The sequence below is a fragment of the Sturnus vulgaris genome, chromosome 17, assembly GCF_052056855.1.
Source record: "Sturnus vulgaris isolate bStuVul1 chromosome 17, bStuVul1.hap1, whole genome shotgun sequence".
Taxonomy (NCBI): Eukaryota; Metazoa; Chordata; class Aves; order Passeriformes; family Sturnidae; genus Sturnus; species Sturnus vulgaris.
In genome coordinates, this window is record NC_142259.1 from 8,417,373 (window position 1) to 8,436,580 (window position 19,208).

At 41.8% G+C, this 19,208-nt stretch overlaps 1 protein-coding gene across 1 annotated transcript; it reads right to left on the reverse strand.

The window, feature by feature from the left end:
* Positions 1–3,832: 3,832 nt before the first annotated feature.
* Positions 3,833–15,123, reverse strand: LOC106860851 (protein-glutamine gamma-glutamyltransferase 6-like). Its single transcript, XM_014888926.2, has 12 exons — positions 14,509–15,123; positions 13,915–14,154; positions 13,274–13,392; positions 11,997–12,125; positions 10,589–10,766; positions 9,649–9,784; positions 9,160–9,263; positions 8,229–8,471; positions 7,356–7,682; positions 6,241–6,398; positions 4,419–4,552; positions 3,833–4,113 (listed from the first exon to the last, which is right to left on the reverse strand). The coding sequence occupies exons 1-12, from the start codon at positions 14,714–14,716 to the stop codon at positions 3,960–3,962; spliced, it is 2,130 nt and encodes a 709-aa protein (XP_014744412.2). The 5' UTR covers positions 14,717–15,123; the 3' UTR covers positions 3,833–3,959.
* Between the last annotated feature and the right edge of the window lie 4,085 nt (positions 15,124–19,208).

A 19,208-nucleotide genomic window follows, 5' to 3' on the forward strand; every position in this document is an offset into this window, starting at 1 on the left:
AATAATTTGAGAAGTTGATTATATAATATAGTCCAGTGAATTTGGTGGTTTTCTTAGTATATCTATATTAAACTTCACAATTGTTTGCGTATATGCATTTAAGCTAAAAACAAACTTTCATGAGTTTTAGGTTTTTACAGCATAGCCTTAATTGTATAGATTCACTTCCATAGAATAATTGCAGGTGATTGAGGTTGGAAGGGACCTCAGAGGTCATCTTGTCCAAGCTCCTGCTCAGGCAGGGTCCTCAAGAGCTCATGCTCATTTTGTGTAGTGATGAGCCCAGCTCTGGGCACAGCACTCCAGGTGTGGCCTCACCAGGGCTGCAGAAAGGCAGGAATCACCTCCCTTGACCTGCTGGCAATTCTTTACCTGAGGCACCCCTGGATATCATTCCCTTCTTTGTGGCAAGGGCACACTCCTGCCTTATGTGAGCCTTGAGTGCTCTGACTTTTATTACAAAGCCTGGAGGTCACCAGATTTACAGAAATTGGGAACACTAAGTATAAGAACTTTGGGGAAATCTTCCAGAAAATTCTGTATTTATTGTCAGCATAACATTTTTCAATGTCAATTATATGTGACTTTTGTATGTCTTGCTAAATACAGTATGTGATGGCTGATTTGTGCTCTTCAGTCTAAGCAAACTGTAAACAAAATGATTGTGCTCAAACTTCTTTCTTTGCATGATCAATGTTCTTAAATGCACCTTTGCAGTATATGTATGAGTTTTGAACCACTAGATCAGAGTGATTTAGATAAAAGGAGATATTTATCCCATCATCACTGCCTTGCAAGGACTATATATACACAGTACCATCTCTTGGTCAAATTGGCAACTGCAAGTAGGATTTCCTGCACAGGATGCACTTCAACTCTGTGAACAGACCTACTTATCTTCCCTTTGTGTCTTTCATGACACTGAAATGGGCTAAAAGGAGAAGGTTAACACACAAAAGAGGCTTTTGCATGTAGTACTCAAGTGTTTGTACTGACATTCCATCTGGTGAGAATGGGCTCCCTGTCCCCAGGCTCTCCCTACATCCAGGGCTGCCCTGTCCCAGGTGCAGAATCCAGGACTTGCCTTTGTTAAACTTAGGTTTTTTTGTCACTTCTCTATCCACTACATCCCTGACGTGCTCCTAGAAATCTTGAGGAAAAGTTATCCATAAGATCCTTGAAGTGTCCATCCTGCCTGGATATTACTTTACTGTCTTATAGTGTGTAGGGATACTTGTTTTACAGATCCAAATATAAATCCATAAAAACTTTATTACCTTTAAAAATAGAAGCTTAAATTTCATTAGCATCTTTAATATCTGTGTCTGTCTCTGAATGTAGTGATTAAAAATTATATACACCTTTTTATTGTGTCTATATTTCCAGCTTTGGTGTGGCATATTCATGAATTAGATAGGAATTTTCATTTTGAGGGGAATTTCTTGTTGCTTTAGAGCAACAAGAAATGCTTACACTGGGCCTTTGGTTTTGTCTTTTACAGTGAGCAGTGCCCTCCACATTCAGCACAGGAGAGTGACAGATCAAGAGGTAAAGCAGTGAGGCATTGGTGGCAGAAAAATGTGATTTGAAAACAGCAACTTTGGCTATATCAGGTTGATTTTTAATTTTTTTTTTAATCTGAATCAAGAAACTTAGAAGAGTGATGGGGAGAAAACATTCACCAGCCTGGAGGCTGATTTCAGTGTGTTTCAAGACCAATTCATGGTATGAATGTGTCACATCAGCGAGCGCTCATTGGATTTTTTTTGGACTGATCAGACTGGAATGAGGGCTGGCTGGGTCAGCCTCTTGGGCATGTTCTTATTTAAACTGCATATTTATAAAGAAAAATACTGGTTAATACAATTAACCATATTTTACTCCACCGACTCCCACTGACTTCTGACCAAGGGCTGTGTAAAGATTGTAGGTTTGACAAAAGCAATTTAAATCCTTCCTCGGGCACTTGCATGTTTTTCTCTGTAATATTCATTAGCGTAATTGAACAGTTGTCTCACGTCTCACGCAGGAAGAATGTGTTTCTCCTGCATGGCACTGGCCAGATCTGCATTTTCACACTCAAACTGAGCTGGGTGTGGTTGCTGAGGGCAGATGAAAATGCTGACACTGTGAAAACCCAGCGAGTGTTGCAAAGCTTGGGACTTGGCACAGGCAGCGCTGGTTTCCCTTTGAACTGCAGGATTCCCTGGCAGGTAGTTAATTAGGATGAGGTCACTCCAAGCTCGTGTGACAAACACTGAAATAATTGCCTGGATTGTATTTAAGAAGGAGCACTGGAGGAATTAGAATGTTTTGGCTGTACTATGTGTTAAAAGTAATGTAAGTCTGCATTCTTGCAAGATTTAATGAGATTTTCTGAAATACTATCACTACCTCAAGGCTTTTTCTGAGGCTAGTGGAGGATTGTATACCCTGACTCTCCAAGATCCTGCAAGACTTAATTGATAGGTGCAAAGCTACCTATTTCCCTCTCCTTTGCCTGGAGAAATCCGAATTCCTGTGTGTATGTGTGTGTGTGTCCTTTTCAACCTTCATTCCAGTCTCTCTGGGCTGACTAGTTTGACCAAGCTTCCACATCCACTGTAAGTATATGTGTGGGTGGTAAAATATTGTAATTGATGTAATAAAATAGGACTTTACATGTTTTGAAGATTTCGTTGGCTTTAAATCAAAGAAATATTTAAATGAGTCCTCAGTTTAATCTGTGTCACCGGGTCAGTTTGTGTGCATGGGACATTCTTCCTGAGGGAAGCTGGTCCTGCTTTGCTGGACAGTACTGACTGTCAGGAGGAAAAAGTCCAATTGTCTCTTAGGAACATTCAGATCTTTGCTATGTTGGCTTGTTAACTTTGCAAAAAGTGAATGGACACATTAGGATTTAGATATGGGTGGCACAGTGCCTCCCTCATGAATGATGATCTGTTTTAAGCAGCTTTGTGGGATGAAGATGAGTGACTGTTACTTGTGAAATTTCATGCATCTTTCTGATATTCTTCTTTTTCTGCTTTTCTACTTTTTGTAGCTTCTCATTTTTCCAGTCATAAGAAGAGAGTTCTGTTGTAGTACTGCCATATCTTATTGCTGTATTTTCCTTCTAGCAATAAGATTAAATGATAAATTTAATTCTATAATTTAATTATGTCAGCTACTTGAATAGCACTTTGGCTATTAGGGAATAAAACATATTTCGTGGATATAAGCCTGGAGAAGAGAAGGTTTCAGGGACACCTTATAGCCCCTTCCAGTGCCTAAAAGAGGTTTTCAAGGAGGCTGGAGAGGGACTTTTCACAAGGGTGTAGGGAGACTGGACACAAGGGACTGGCCTTAAGCTGGAGGAGGATAGGTTTAGATTGGATGTTAGGAAGAAACTCTTCCCTGTGAAGGTGGGGAGGCCCTGGCACAGGTTGCCTGGGGAAGCCGTGGCTGCCCCAACCCTAGAAGTGTCCAAGGCCAGGTTGGATGGGGCTCTGAGTAACCTGGGGTAGTGGTAGGTGTCCCTGACCATGACAGGCAGCTGAAACAAGATGAGCGCTAAGATTCCTTCCAGCTCAAACCATTCTATTATTCTGTGATAATTAAATTGCATTCCATGGAGCTTATAAAACCAGTGATTTTAAATTATGCTCTTTGGAAATCCAGCTGCTATTATTGCTACAGGCCCTAATGCTGCAAACCATCACACTTGATCCTCTCCTTCAAGTTAAATTATATAATAATTCCCACTAGTAATTGTATGTGTGAAGGCCCATAAAACGGGCTAGAAATGAGAGAGGTGACACTGTCTTTACAGTGTAGTCTGTGGTACTTTTTTATTAGTTTCCGTTCATATTACATCACTTCATTTTGGCTGAGTAATCAGCATTTCTGTGCTTCCGGTCATAAGAATGCATGAACACAGCCTCATAAACAGGCAAAGCTGAACTGTTGTACAGGTTATATCACTGAGCAGGAGCCACATGAAGCATCACAAATCCCTTAATGTTTGAAAAGTGGGTGCAAACCAAGTCCACCTGAAGCTGCCTGGTGCCACTCCTGTAGGGAATGATTTCAAATTCCACTGTTGAAGTTTCCATGGGGGCCATTCTTTCCACACTAAAAGAGAGAATGTTTTTGTGAGTTAAAGCAGCTGAAAAATTCTTGCTGTGTATTCTTCTGAGTACCCAAATTTAAGACTGTATACCATCTCTCCACTCCCTGAGCATTCCGTAATTCAAATCTTGGCTAAAGAGGTGCAAAAAACTCCATCTGCTGTATGGAGAGTACTGACATGGTGGCATTTTGTCCAAGGCTGGTGCAAATAAAAGTCATGAGGTTGGCAGAACCTTTTTTAAAAACTCACTGGTCCTCCAGATTTCCCACCAAAGGGACCAAGTTAGCAGGCAGAAGCTTTCACGTACTGGATTCGGAGCTGCTCTTTGAGCAGACCACTGCCTTCAGCTCTCAGCACACAGTCTGTCACCTCATCTGACAGAGGGTTGGTAAAGGTGACCTCCACACTGACAGGCTTGTGTACCACGGCTGGACCCAGGACCTACAGAGAGAAAACATTCTGCTCAGCCCCAGCATCACTCTCATGTCTTCCTAAAGCCTTTCTCCTTTCATTCCCAGTGCAAACCACTTACCCTGTTAGGATCACCTGGGCAGGAAGACGCCAGGAATTAGTTCATGTACATAGTTTTGGGCAACAGAATTCAGCCTTGAATGAGCCCTCCAGTGTGGCTAAGAATCAGCAAACTGCTCTAGAATCTACCATTCAGTCCCTTTTAAAACTAGTTCAGTGCATAGTTTCATGTATAACACAGTGTATGATACTCATCAGAGTGAGAACAGAATGAGAATGCAAGTATTGGTACATATGGTTAACTACTGGAGGCACCTTAAATTAGCTTTAACTAGGCTAAATGAAAGGTTTGGGATTGGAGAATATGGGGGGTGTGAGACAGAGGTGAATTGTGGTGTCTCAGGGAAAAGAATGCCAATTAGAAACTAAGCATATTCATTACCTTATTTTGGTTGAGATAACGTGGAATTGGTATATCTGTTATATATTTGTAAATAATGTAATATTAGTTAACATAATAGAGAGGTCCATCAGCCCAATTGCATTTCTCTATTACTATCTCCATGTTTATAGGGAAGTTTCAATCAACAGAAACATAAATGCTTCTTAAAACTTAATCACTGAATTGAAATAATTTAATCCAGGTGCCTGCCCTGCATAAACTGACTCTGTTATTTGCATGGCATAACACAGAGACTTTTTACAAAGACTGTTTACTAGAACTTGATATTCAGAAATTGCCAGACCTGCAAAAAACCCACACTTTTTACTCCTTTGTGTGACCTTGCTTTTCTTGTATGCTGCTGACAGAATGGTTTGGAACAGCTAATCTAGTCTGGAGGTCCTGAAGGACACTGCACATTACCATATTCCCTCTATGTTATTTACAGTAAGATGAACAGATAGCCTTTGATCCCAGTGTGTTATACAGCATTTAAATCTGCTGTCCAAAACCAGTTCAGCTCGTTTCTATGGATGTGATGGGTCATGCAAGTACAGGACTGTCCCTGGGCAAACACAGTGCAGGGTCTTTCCTGTAGACTAAGAGCTGCTTTTTATTCATTGTACAACATTTGTCAGGAGTCAGTTAAAAGTGGAAAAAAGAGAAAGCCTCCAGTTCTTATCAATCACTTGGGAAGTGTTACAGAAGGTGAAAAGTAGCACTTACCGTGATACAGTTAAAGAACTTTCTTTGAATATTGGTAATAGGGAGACGCACAGCCCTAGACATTATCAGCTGGTCAGTGAAGGTGTCTTTGGTAAAAATCAGTCTTCCTAAATATTGAAGATATTGATCCCCTTTTCTAACAAAAAGGGAAGTCTAAATATGGATGAGATTTCTTTGTCTATATTCTGCCTGTCTCTCCTCATTAAACTTACCTTGTAACTGTTGTAACACTGAGAACTTTATCAGTGCCACGTTAACGAGCACTGGCAAGAATATCCCAGCACAGCTATGCCGTGGAAAGATTTGCTTTTTTTTTTTAGTGTATTTCATTTCATTTGTATCCTATGGCCTATTACTACAACAAGATCCAATCACCCTCAGACATGATTTCACTTCCTGTGCTCCTTCCCATGAGGAATAGATGGAGTAGGAATTCTAGTTGCTGTTCTCAGCACATTTCTCAGGGGTCACAGAAGGGACTAGCTTTTACCTTGATGGTGAGGAAAGGATCCTGGAGTACAATATCCTTCTCAACTAGAAGAGAGGCTCCCCGTTTGATTTGGCACACAGCAGTCACTAGGATCTTCCTGTCATCCATCAGAGAGTTTTTGTACTGGGAATAGGAGATCTTGAAAGAAATTTCTTTCACTGGAATGGAAACAGAAACAAAATTTCCCTCTCTTCTTTTTTCTGAGTACCAGCTATCTGTAAGATATCTGTGTTTTAAGGAGCAATGCTCTTATCACCCTGGGGCTGCACATTTGTGGGTGTTGACACCAACAGGCAGGAATGATGCTCAGGGGTGACTTCTACTTATATTTACATAAAACACTAAATCATCAGGTACAGTTTGGTACCTGGACAGATGTGAGGATGGATGGATGTGGCAATACCTGCTGGTGTTTTTCTCATTTATCTGAAGCTGGGATTTATTGCTCCTTTCTTGCAAAGAGGGCGTTGGTCAGAAGGTGAGTTGGTTTAAATGCTCAGCCTCTGCCTTGCACAATCAGAATCTCTGTGCCGGTGAGGAAGGCAGTGGAACTGAGGATACTGAGGAAAATGTTCTATTGCTGGAACAGTGGAATAAGTTCTAACATGTTATGTGTTGGCTTGAGAGGGTAGTTCTGTTCATCTGTGCTACGTCTCAGTTTTTCAGCACTGTCCCTACAAAAGCAGGGCAGGGACCACTCTCTGCAGGTTCACAGCTCTTCCTGCAGCTGGTGGTTGCTGTTGTGCTGCTGTGAAAGTTGTAGGCTTGTCTTTCCCCCTTTAATCTGGCTTTATGCTTTGCTTATGGGGAGCTAGCAGCTCACCGATCTCCTGTAGATGTCTCTTAGCTGTTCTCTCTTAGCAAAAAAGATCATAATGAAGCACCAACTGTGGCTGTGCTGGGTCAGACAAAAGGTCACCCTGCTCAGTCTCCTTTATGCCAGTGTCCAAAAGCAAATGCTTAAGACAGGGCAAATATATGTAGCTTTTTTCCCTGAATAGCCTTGACTTCCAACTGTTTGCAGGTCCCACACTTCTTGAGCCATTCTTTATTTCCATGTGATCTGACCACAACCCAAAACTATGTAATAAAAGCTGTAATAAAATTAAAATTACCTTCTTCAGATCCAAGTTGAATAGACCTATGCAAGTGCAAAATCTCTGCCTTGGGTTTTCTGGTGTAGAGAATGGCTGAAGCCTTCAGTTTAACCTTGATGGTCTTAAAATCTGAGATCAGGTTTCTGAGGGTCAAGGTAAGGGGGATGTCCTGGCCAATCACAGGAGATGCATCAAGGAGCAACTTCCCCGAGATGCTGGGGGTTTGTGCAGGCTGTGCCCTTGAAAATCGTCTTCTGGGTCTTGGAATTTTGCTTCTTTTTCCAGGTCTTCTCACACCAAGCAGCTTCAGTGCTTTCCTGTACACCTGCCTTTCTTTCAAGGATCCTGCATTGCAAGATAGCATGGTCAGAGATCTCATGCATGTTCTGGATACAGTGCAGTGGAGCCATGGATGATCTCAGAAATTTAGGGAGGCTGAGAAGGTCAAAGATACTCCAGAGGAGAAAGTGAGGTCTAACCTTAATGTGAATTTTGGCACAAAAGCAAATGAATGTACATGGCCATGAAGGCTGGAAAATAAAACCTTCCCATCAGCTCCAGGTGGCTGTTCATGGGCACTTCTTAGAAGCTGTGGGAAGTAGAAAGGTAATTCTGAGAGAGCTCAGTTCTGCATAAGGTGGAGCAGTTGCCATCTCCTCTGAAACTGAGAAGGGTGAAAAAATCCTTTTGCAGAAATTTTCCTCAAACAGCTCTCCAGAATGGCTATTGTTTCAATTAAATCAATATCAGCAGATAAGGAGCCCTAAGACTGAAAATTCACAATTACTTGGCTCTAGAAGAAAAGAAATTAAGTCAGCTCAGTCCAACAAAGGCCTTAATTATTTTCACATCTGATCATCAGTGGCAAAACTACTGTAATAAAGAATTTACCTTCTGGATATTTATAATTAGCAGTGATATCCACACGGGAATTGGTGCCCACTGCTTTGGTGCTAATACATTTTCCAATCTTCCTGGTGTCAGAATAAACTCTCTCTTTTCTTTTCTTGCTATAGCGAATCCAAGTAACACAGTCAGCATTCACTGCTGCAAACACAAATGGGCTGTCATAATCCAGGTTCACATCCCCTTCTTTAATGGCTCTGGTGGAGGCAGGACCACACTGATAGATGCCTGTATTAGAGAGGGAGAAGTTGAGCAACATAAATCCTCATGCTGACAGCAGAAGGGAGAGGCAGCCACTCCAAAGACACATTTGGGTCAAGTACACTGTTTTCATGTCTATGTAATGTGGTAACAGCATGTCCAGAGATTCCACATGCACTTTCTATCAAAAGGTGGGGCCGTGGGGGGGACTGGCAGGGAGAGGTGAGAGGTTCTCACCCACCAAAGGCTGCAAGGCTGCCTGCAAAGCTGCCAGGTGAAAGGAGAGGAGAGCATGTGAGGGATGTGAGCTGAGTCAGAAGTACAGACAGACTTAAGCGATGGGAATCAACAGTGCTGGGTGTGCACTGAGAAGAACCAGGAAACTGAATTTGTTACACCTGGTAGTGAGGAATGAACCTGTGTGATGTGAGGAGCTAAGACAAGCAAGGGTGAGATAAGTGAACTTAAGATATGCTGGCTTTTGTGGAGGCAGAGAATTGAAATTAAAAAAGGAAGAATTGTTATGCTGGTCAGCAATCCAGAGGCTGACAGAAAAGCTCCCTACTGGAGATTGATCTGGGTATTGCTTTTCTTGTGCACCTAAATTAATGCTACATCTGCAAGGAATATATAGAAGAGAATTGTCCTGAAATTTCCCTGGCAATCTTTAGGAATAACACTATCTACAGGTTTTTTATATTTACAACACTGTTACCTTTGCTTTTTTCCTGGGGTGTTGCATCCAGAACCTGCCATCCATCATAAAAAGAGCCGAGGTCTCTTCTAATGAACCAGCTTTCATTCCAGACATGGAAATTCCTGTAAGGGGGGGTAGAATGCAGAATATCTGATTTGTACAGTGCAAGAAATAATCCTAATTGAGTGAATGAAAACTCCTCTGTGGAGAGAGCAGGTGCTGTACTCCTTACATGAGCACCTCCTTCCCCTTTTTTGCCAGCTTTTTGTGTTATATCGCTGAGAAATGTTGGGATGTTATGAAAAAGAAATGTTAAAAGGAAAATACTTCATTTCAGAGTCAATAATTCAATATTGGACATTCCTGAACGAAAAGCCAAAGGTCTAGTGTGGAGTTTTATATCACTGGGAGCATGGGGCCAGGGTGGTTTTTCATGAGCATGATTCTAGATATTTTAATTAGTGGGGAATATAATGGAAGAAATATTAAAGAAATATGTATATTTACCACACACTGTCTTCACTCAAGTGAAGGTTGTTTCCGGACATGTCAATGTACTTATCAATACTCAGATTTAGGTTCTTGTCATGGGCAGAGTTGAAGTTTGTAATAACACGAGTAGGTATTCCCAAGCATCTCAGTACTGCAATACAGAATACCATAAAAGCTCTGTAAAACTATTTTTTGCAGATATTTAGAAAGTGTTTTTTCTTGGTCAAACAGTTTAGTGTATGTTTTCAGTGGTGAAACAAACCCTCAGAAATTTCCCTCCAGCTATGATGCAAGTCGCAGAATGTGCAAAATTGCTTAAAAGACACTTCCACTGACATGGCATTCTTAGCTGTTATGTCCTTTTTAAAAAGAGTTTGGTTCACCCATTCATTTTAATCTTTGATTCTTCATCCTGTTTTCTCTCCCATTTCCCCTCTGTTAGTTCCTTGTTTCTTTTACCACTTATGGAGATACACCACTCATTTTTCCTTTGTATTTTCCCCAAAGAGGTTCTTGTGTCTCAAAGCAGCTCCTACTGGACAGTGCTAGAATGAAATTATTTCCCTGACTTGCAGCTCCCTTTACAGGTCCTCAGAATTGTCACTTGCTCTTGTGTCACCAGCAGGTAAGATACAACAGTAGAAAACTGGCAGTGTGAGGAGACGGACTTAAAAGAGTCCTGGTTTTCTTTGAATCCTAGCTTTGAAACAGGAAACCTTACTCTTTTCACCAGCTCAGCCTGGAAAACCCCTTTGGTTTTTGTTTGATTACTCACAAGGCTGGCATGTGTTATTACAACCTGTTAACTGAAGGATTAAGCCTTCATGCATGGAGAGCAGTCGTTCTTTACTCCCTGCCAAAGCTGAAACAGCTTCCACAGAATTGCCACAAAGTTCAGACTGCAGAGCTCGTAGTGAGCTGCCTGTGTGGTGCCATTTCCATGTCTCCCGTGTACCTGTGCAGGTGACTCCTGCAAAGACCCAGCACTGGCCGTAGCGGACGGGTCTGTACCTGGCCCGGTACCACTTCCGAAGGATGGCCACGCTCCCGCTCCAGCGCAGGGGGTTTGTTCCTGAGCGGAACTTCCCACTCCACTTCCCTTCCACTACTCCTTTCTCATCGTTGCTGTTAACCTGAAAGAGTCCTTCTCATGAGAGAATTAAAGTATTCACAGGAGAAGAGAGAGGGAGATAGTTAGAAAGGGTATTTAGTGTCTGGGTAGCACTGTTCTCATTGGCTGGGTGGTGGGACAGAATATTTGATTCTTAGGTAGAATTTTGTCTGCTCAAAGGCCACAAAGCTGGACCAAACCCCGACCAGATTGTAGAATCTGGTAATTCAAAACTGCCTTGTTTTCAGCACAAGTGATCCCAAATGTACTGACTGACAACTGTTTATGTTTTCTCTGTTTTATCTATTGGTCACACCTCCTTGTTTGTCATTACTCTGCTAGACTGTGCATTCATGCTGCTTCACATTCTCAAGTGATTTATGGAAGCCTTGAGAAATCCATCTTTTTCTGAATGTGCATTTGTTGCAAATGTGTAGATAGTACTTACAACTTGCCCAAACTTGTTAGATGTGGCTGTATATATTTGTGCACATCCATTGTAACATTTACACATCCAATTTAAGTATCAAGTGTGGTGGTACAGGATGCAGTAAGTTATTTTTATTTTTTCCCCTTAATTATTTGTATTTGTAGTAATTTTGTACATCTGAGTAGAGTTATTTACTTTATATTGAAGCTGAGAATGCCTAAAGTGAGCGCTGCCCAAAAGGCTGAAAAATATCACAGATATAAAGGAGGAATCTCAGCTAAGGAATATGGTCAGATATGTATTATTTATAAAATGGAAAACTTTTCAGCTGCCTAGTTGTGTATTTATGTGTTTGTGAGGATGAGTGTGTGCTGAGAAGTTGCAACTATTTGTTTCAGGAAATGGTGAAAACCTCACTGAACCAATATGCCTTAAGTAAAGAATGCTAAATTCAGACATTAAATGCAGCTGAGCCAGCACTGGTTTTCCAAAATATATCATGCTTCTCTTGGTGTTTGAAAAACTTAGCAAGTGATTTCAGAAGAGACAAAGGCTTTCCAAATTAGTGAAAAGACCTAATGGGCTGAAAATCTGTTAGGAAAATACATCTAAGGTTCGATGTTCCTCAGAAGTTCTTGGAAACTTCCTTCAGTCATGAGCAAACTTTTGGGACGAAGAATAAATCTCCATTTTACCTATTTTGTAGCTATTTTTTGCTTGGCTACACCTACAGAAGACTGAGGAATTCATGTTCAAGCTCGAGTGTGGGTTGTGGTTTTGTAGGTAGGTGCATTTCCAGCTGTAAGTGCTGGGTCACTTTACCATGGCACTGATAACCCTGCTGACATAGACAGGGCTGTTCCTCTTGGAGACATCCACAGCTGGGTCCTCACGGTGGTTCAGGCTCCGATCCAGAATAGCCAGAGAGATATCAAGGATGTCCTCTTCAAACTGAAATCAAAACAAACAATATATTAAGGCTAATTTAATAAGAAAACCTAAGGATAAACTCCCCACCTAGTTTCCTTTGAGCATGGGAGGAAGATGTTTGGCATAGAGGTGTTTTTTGTACTGTTAAAGAAAATCAGGCCAAGAAGAAAACCATTAAGCTGCCAACTTGCCAGAGTATTTTAAAGATGTCTGTGAGCACAGTGAGGGACTGTGGCCACTGGCATTCATGAGGGCATTACGTGGCTTGGTGGCACAGACAAGATCACTGCAGGTTGGGTTCAACAGGGGTCACACCCTCCCACATCCTGCCCTGCCCCTTCAGGCACCTGTCTGCTATGAAAGCTTTACTCTCACGGGCTGCCTCCACCTCATATCAGGTGATCTGAACTGAAAAAATAACCCCAAAATAATTATTGTGGGTTAAGGCAACTGAGACACTTCTTGGGCCCAGAGAATGCCCCAGTGCTTGGCTGGATGGATGTGGTCAGGCTAGGATGGCCACATCCCTTGACCTCTGAGACAGAAAGGAGCTCTGCCCTTGTTTTGTTTATCAGTATAAAAGCAGCCGTGAGATCAGCAGGATCAATGGAAGTGCTGTCTGCAAATGCTGCTGCAGTTGGAGGGCATGAAGTGGCCAGGAATGGTTCTGGCTGGCCTGGGCAGTTGCAGGATGGCTGTGTGGCTGGAGATGGGCTGTCGTTTGGTTTGCAGCACTTACATTTGGAGGCCCAAACTGATTTTCAAAAATTCCAACATGAGTTGTTTCACTTGAGTACATTTGAGGTATCCTTTTAGTGTCTTCTGCCCCATTACTGAACACATTGCATAAATATTTACGTGCACTGGCTTTGCAACACCCAGTGGCTTTCTTTGCTCTCTACAAGGTTAAAAAAAAGTACACTTTTACCAGTTTTTGTAACAGGCAAAAGAAATTGTGCTTTGTTTCTTTTATTTCTGTATGAGCACATGTCACACAGGAGAAATGATGCTGATGCTGCTGTCTGGAATCTAATGATAAATGAGATACATATCTGTAAGAAAATATGAAGTCAGTGAGGAATATTGAACTCTTACACTAAGAGAGAATTACTTTTTTTCTCCTCAAGAACTTACTTACCCACTACTCTTATTTTGAAAGTTCTGCTTACCTGTCCATAATTCCAAGCTTCTTCTTCAATATCTTTCTCCACTCCCTGGAATATGATTCCACTGTCATTCAGAACATACTCCTGCCTCTCCTTTTCATCAGCCATGTAGACATCATCATCTACGAGCAGAATGAGATATGATGGCTGGAAATTGTTTTGCTGTAACTGAAAATCTCATACAGAGGGCAGTTCTAAGGATCAAATGAGACTGCTGTGTATTCAGGCTTAGGACTCTCTGCTACACCTCTGCAACCATTTAGACACTGAGTAAAATAAGCGTGAAATTGCTTTCAGGGGAACTGACTGTGTTTCTGTCCCTTCAGTAAGTGCAGCATGTGTCTTACTGGTACATGTTACTTGTTGAACAACGGAATGCAAGAATCAGAAGAAAAAATCAGAGGAAAAAAAAATCTAGAATGAATATTTGGAATATTTACTGCCTTTGATTTCTCATCCTACAAGCAGGAGTCTGGGTCTTTGATGCCTTGCAGCACTGAAGAGGGGACAAAAACTTGATCCTTGATGTTAAGCAAAAAACCAACTTTCTCTAGCTGTGACTGTCAGACAGACTTCACGGTGACACCCAGACTTCCTGGCTGAGACAATGAGTTATTTGAAGGATATGATACATCAGAGCATACCTGGACACCAGGGATTGAAGAGTAGCACAAACTGGCCCAGGACTTTGGAAGAGACCTTGTTCCCAGCAAGGACCTGCAGCTGGAGTTTGTATCGTCCGATGACAGCATCGGCTGGGCTGAGGAGGGTGAAGTTCAGGCAGCGAGGCTCACTGGGCTCTTGGCTTGCACTCCAGCCACTGGCACCCTCCTCAGAAAGGGTAAATATGGCCTTGGTCTGCTGGGATTCTGCTGGAGATGGTCCTGCCAGAGGAAATGGATGAACTGGGGGTGCTGGTTTGTGAGAGGTAGAAGGGAATTATGTTTGGGGACCAGAATAAAGATAACGTGCAGTGTTGCACGTCCTTAGGAGCAGAGATACAGCCTTGGCTTTGGAATGAGGATGGCTCCTGCCTTCCTTTAATGACTAACTGTCTCTTGCCTTAAGGAGTAGATCAAACTTTAAAAGGGGAACTCCTAAGCCTAAAAGGACAAGGAATCCTGAGTGAAACAGGACAAGGCTTAATGTTTCAAGAATGGGCCATGTAGACCTGTAAGGCACAAATATTTTGGAGCTGGAATAGCCTGGATATGAGGTGAGTGCCATGGGGTGATTACCTGTGCTTGCAATAAAGGTGAAGCTGTCCCAAGACTGCACTGTTGTTTTGAGGTTCAGAGAGATGTTGAAGGGCTGCCCTCTCCTCAAGATTACTTCTGTGCTGCTGTAATCAGAGGTGTGGTGTGCAGCTTTATTTAGTCTGGATTGCCAGTTGACTTTTCCTATTTTTAGGGCTAGAAAGACACAAGACACGTTAATTAAAAACATTTTCCTTCATACTTGCACATGTTTTCATTGTGTCTAATGTACTAATTTTATCGTATTTATATATAGCTGGCATTATGTGCTATAGGAAAAAAGAAAAATCCATTGTTATTAAAAATTGAAGAAAGGCCAGGGAGTTAGACAAACAGCTAAAAGATGAACCCTTTTCTGTAGGGTTCTTTCAAAAAGAGAAAAAAAAAATTCAAAAATTCAAAATTCAGAGAATTAATCTTTGATTTAAACAAAAAAAATCAAAATTTCTGTTTTTAGGTAGCAGTGTTAAAGTCTAAAGACTTTGTTCTATTCCTTGTGTTCCTGCATGTTTTCTGTGGTGATATCTAGTTCACATAATGTTTTCTAGATTTACAGATAGAATTATTAAAACTCTCATCAGGAAATGCAGGACTGATTCTGGAAACACTGCCTCACAGATGATGGCTAGGAAGTTGGTATCTTCAGCGTGGAACTTGCTTGTTATCTTCTCATGTATCTTGTATCTAAATTAATTTACAGTCTTGTAGCTTGAAGCTGGGTGTTATTTCACACTCTGTTGGAAAAAGATTACAAGCAGAGGAGTGGCATATCTCGAGGCAGTGGTATTGATTGTTCTATTGTATCATGATAGGTTGCCCAATTATAGAAATGAGGCACTGAAGCTCAGATTACAAAAGCTTCAAGCTTTCTATTTCCTTGATAAATTAAAAAATTCCCAAACAACAAACAAAACAAAGCAGAAAAATGAAGATTCCCCTATGAAAACAGGTGTTTGGAAAGTGCCCTTTCCCAGTATGATATTCCAGAGGGGTTTCAGGTAAAGAAAACCTCCTATTCTGACTAGAGCTTGTTAACCCTGTGCAGAATAATGGTGCAGTAAGCAACATTTCAATCATTTCACTGAACCAAGAAAGGGGCCCGTGTCTGAGAGAGTCCATAGGGTTCTACTGTAATAATAGAGAGGGTGAGATTTCAGTTTTCTGCTGTGTTTGCAGCATGGAGTTATATTCTGTGAAGGCTTGATAAAGGCATAATTATACTCATTTTTTAACTTTCTGGAAGAAATGTGCATTTCCAGGCAGTAAAGGCCTGGAGCAAGTGACTTTCCTGTAGTCTGTGTGCATAAGCATGTGTTAGTGTTTTCAGCAAAGGGTCTTGCTTCAAATGTGTCACCTGGAGACAAAAATTCCATTGGCAGCTGTGTGATGTTTGAGTCACATGATGTGAAATGCCTGGAAAGCATCGTCACTTCATTTTCCTCGATTAAACATGTTTAATTGAAAGGGACCTATGGAAAGCATCATTCCTAATATCAAGTCCTTTAATTTAAGAGTGACTTAAAGTTGTTTCTCAAGGGCACTTGGAGTCAGGGTTTGAAAAGGATTCAGTTTGCCTTGCTGCATTTTATCCATGTGTGTCCTGAACGCCCAGGCTCTGCAGGGCAGAGAGCACCACGTGTTGTGAGCTGTGCAGGGATGCAGGAAACTGAGAACATTTTCCACATTTCTAAATAAAAATGTCATGCAAAGAGGATTTAATGGCAACTGAGCCATGGGTTTGATATTAGTGAGGCTCTGCTAAAGACTGTCAGAGTGGAATGTCACAAGATGTCCAACAGAGGAAGAGGGGAAGGGAGCAGAAGCAGGAAAGATAAAGAAGGCAGTGGCTAACATTGGTTTGCTCTAACAATTTACTGCATCAATAGTTTGATTTGCCTTGTGAAGTTCATGGCTACATGGACATTTCTAGAGAATATGTGCAGGAGATCAGAAAGAAAAGCTCTGTATATGGGGCAAGAGCACAGCAGAGCTTGATGCCAGTCTTTTGTCCACGTGAATCTCAAATTTATCCTTGTTTAAATCTTCACAGTTTCAACTTCAATCTTATGATTACTTTTTCTTCTTTCAGTGCCTGTGAGGAAAACTTATTTTCTATAATTCTGTCAATATACAATTGGCCAAAAATTTGTTTGGGTGTCCGTCCTGTAATGGACAGACATTGGGAGCACGCTCAGAAGGAAAAGCCTCGTGGTCACTGCTGAAGATGCTGACCATGGTGCACACAGAGTTCTCTCTGCCTGAAAGCTGAAGGTCCAACAGGAAAACACGTTTAGGCTAAAATGTAGGATCTGTGTGTGAGTATTCCATGGTCCTTGTGTCTAACTCGAGATCTTTACAGTCAGCATGAGAGTGAGCACAGCGAGTGCAATCCCAGACAGACAAGCAGCACTCGGCTGGCACAGCCCCTCTTGCGAGTCCAGAGGCCACCAAGTGACCTGGCTGAGGCCAGACTTCTTTGATCTTAGAGCCTGGGATTTCCATGTAGCAGTTTGATGCCCCAGCCACTAGCCAATAGTTAATTAGGTGGCTACAAAAGCGCTGAATAGAGCAGCTAATTGATCGGATAGAAAAATATTGTCTTATGCTACTTTCCTGTGTTATTGGAAAAAAAATGTTCAAGACCCATGATAATGAAAGAAAAAAAGAAAATCAGTTCCAGTAGGAAAACCAATAAATACACTTAACCTAAAAAAGCAAAGTTCCTGAGAGAGCAGCTAGATGTAATTTATCTTGTTTCCTCAGCAAATATTGCTCATCTGGGCTGGAAGAGGGATGTGTGGAGCCATCAGGCTGGATGAACTTACCTGCCATAAGGATTCTTTCTTCTTTTCCACACTTGTGCGTAGCTCAGGTTACGGTTACAAAAGTGAGCAAGAACATTCTAAATCCTCTTCCACCAGCACCAGTAATGAAAGGCTCAGGACTGGACCTGGCTGGAGTTTATACAAGCTGGGTGTGACCTGTGGTTGGTAGCTACTGTTTTTGTAGTGATATCCTACGTGAGCATCCACTGATGACTGCTTTAATTGCACAATCTTGAATCTAATTATCCTTATGTAAAACTGGGGAATGGCTGAGGAAAGATGATAATCAGTATTCTGGCATTTTAGAGAGGAAAGCAGCCAAAATTGGATCTAATGAAGGAAATACTTATTTAAGTAGACAGCAGCAACTTAATTTTTGATGGTTTGGTTTGTGCCAGTTTAGGTTTTTGTGTGTACAGAGGGCAAGTGTAGACTAATATACCTCTGGTACAGCACAGCTATGTGGGACATGGAGTGATCTGAGTGGATTTATAATAGTTAATGTTACTGCCAGTAGCTTTTTCCCCCCCCACTTTTTCTTTTTTTTTAAAGATATCTTTCTGAAGATCTTCCACATAACTGCATAGAATTTGTTCTGTCTTTGCCACAACATTGTTGTAATAATGCTTCCTTCTCATTACCTGTTCTGACATGATTACCTATAATCTGCATTTCTTCTGTAAGGAGTAACATTTACCAGGGAAGGGACACAGTTGAGCAGTGATTGGGGACTTGTGTTAAGTAAAGAGAAGCATTTAATGGCTGCCTCTGCTTCTAATAATTTTTCTTTGTAGTTTGGTGCTCATCATACATGCACATAGTTTCTCTGTAGCAGTTTGGCATGGCAAGGTTGGTAGGGCCCTGGAGGAAGCTACAGAGCTGCTCTTCTGGTGTGAGCCCTGCCCACTGTAATTACAGGCACTCTCTGCTCCTCCTGCCCTCTCCTCCCTCATCCTGTGCAGCAGTTTATCTGAAAACATGTCCTGCCAATTTGTGCCAAGAGTAGGCTGCAGACTGCTCTGGACTTCCAGTGGACTGTAATGAGGAGTAAGGGGTGTCAGGAGAAAGGATGATCTCTTCTTTTCCTCACCTCTACATTTTGCCTCTTGTCTTTTTTTCAGCTCTGTTTTCTGTTTTGTTTCCACTTTCATATAAGGATTGCTGGGAACCAAAAAGGCGAATTAATTGCCTGCAGTTTAAATAAATATATATTTTTAAAAGGGAATCTAAAGGGGTATTTTGTAGTTTCTTTTGTGGCTTTTTTTTTTTTTCTGTAAAAATCTGTGATTATGTCTGGATTCTTCAGACTCAGGATCAACTCCTAGACAAAAATACCCATGTCCATGACTCCTGACAGCTCTCTTTTGGCTTATTAATTCTGCTGTAAACTTTTTGTATGTCATACAGCAAATATAACTCTTGAGGCTTGGCAGAGTTGTTTGCACACCACGATTGCCCCACATCCTGCTCTGAGGGTGACCTGGCAGCTCCTGTACCTGGTCAGTCCTTACCTGTCACAGCAGCCCTGGGGAGGGTGCAGGAACAGGGGATCCTTACAGCTGCTCCAAGGGGGGCTTCAGGGGACACCTGGTCCCTGGAAATGCTGGGATTGGGAGCCCACAAAAGAGATTTCTGACAAGAGTGGGGTCAGGGCTGCCCCTGAGTGAGCACGGGGAAGGTTTGAAGACAAATGTGTTCCTTGTCCTCTGTGACCTTGCTGGGCTGCCCCACTATTGCAAAACCCTCCTGTGTGGTGCCTGGGACTCACAGGATGCATAAGAATGAAGTCACTGTTTTGAATATGTACATGTGCTCTCCACTCGGTGACTCTGTGCCCACAGGCTACACAAATACTGC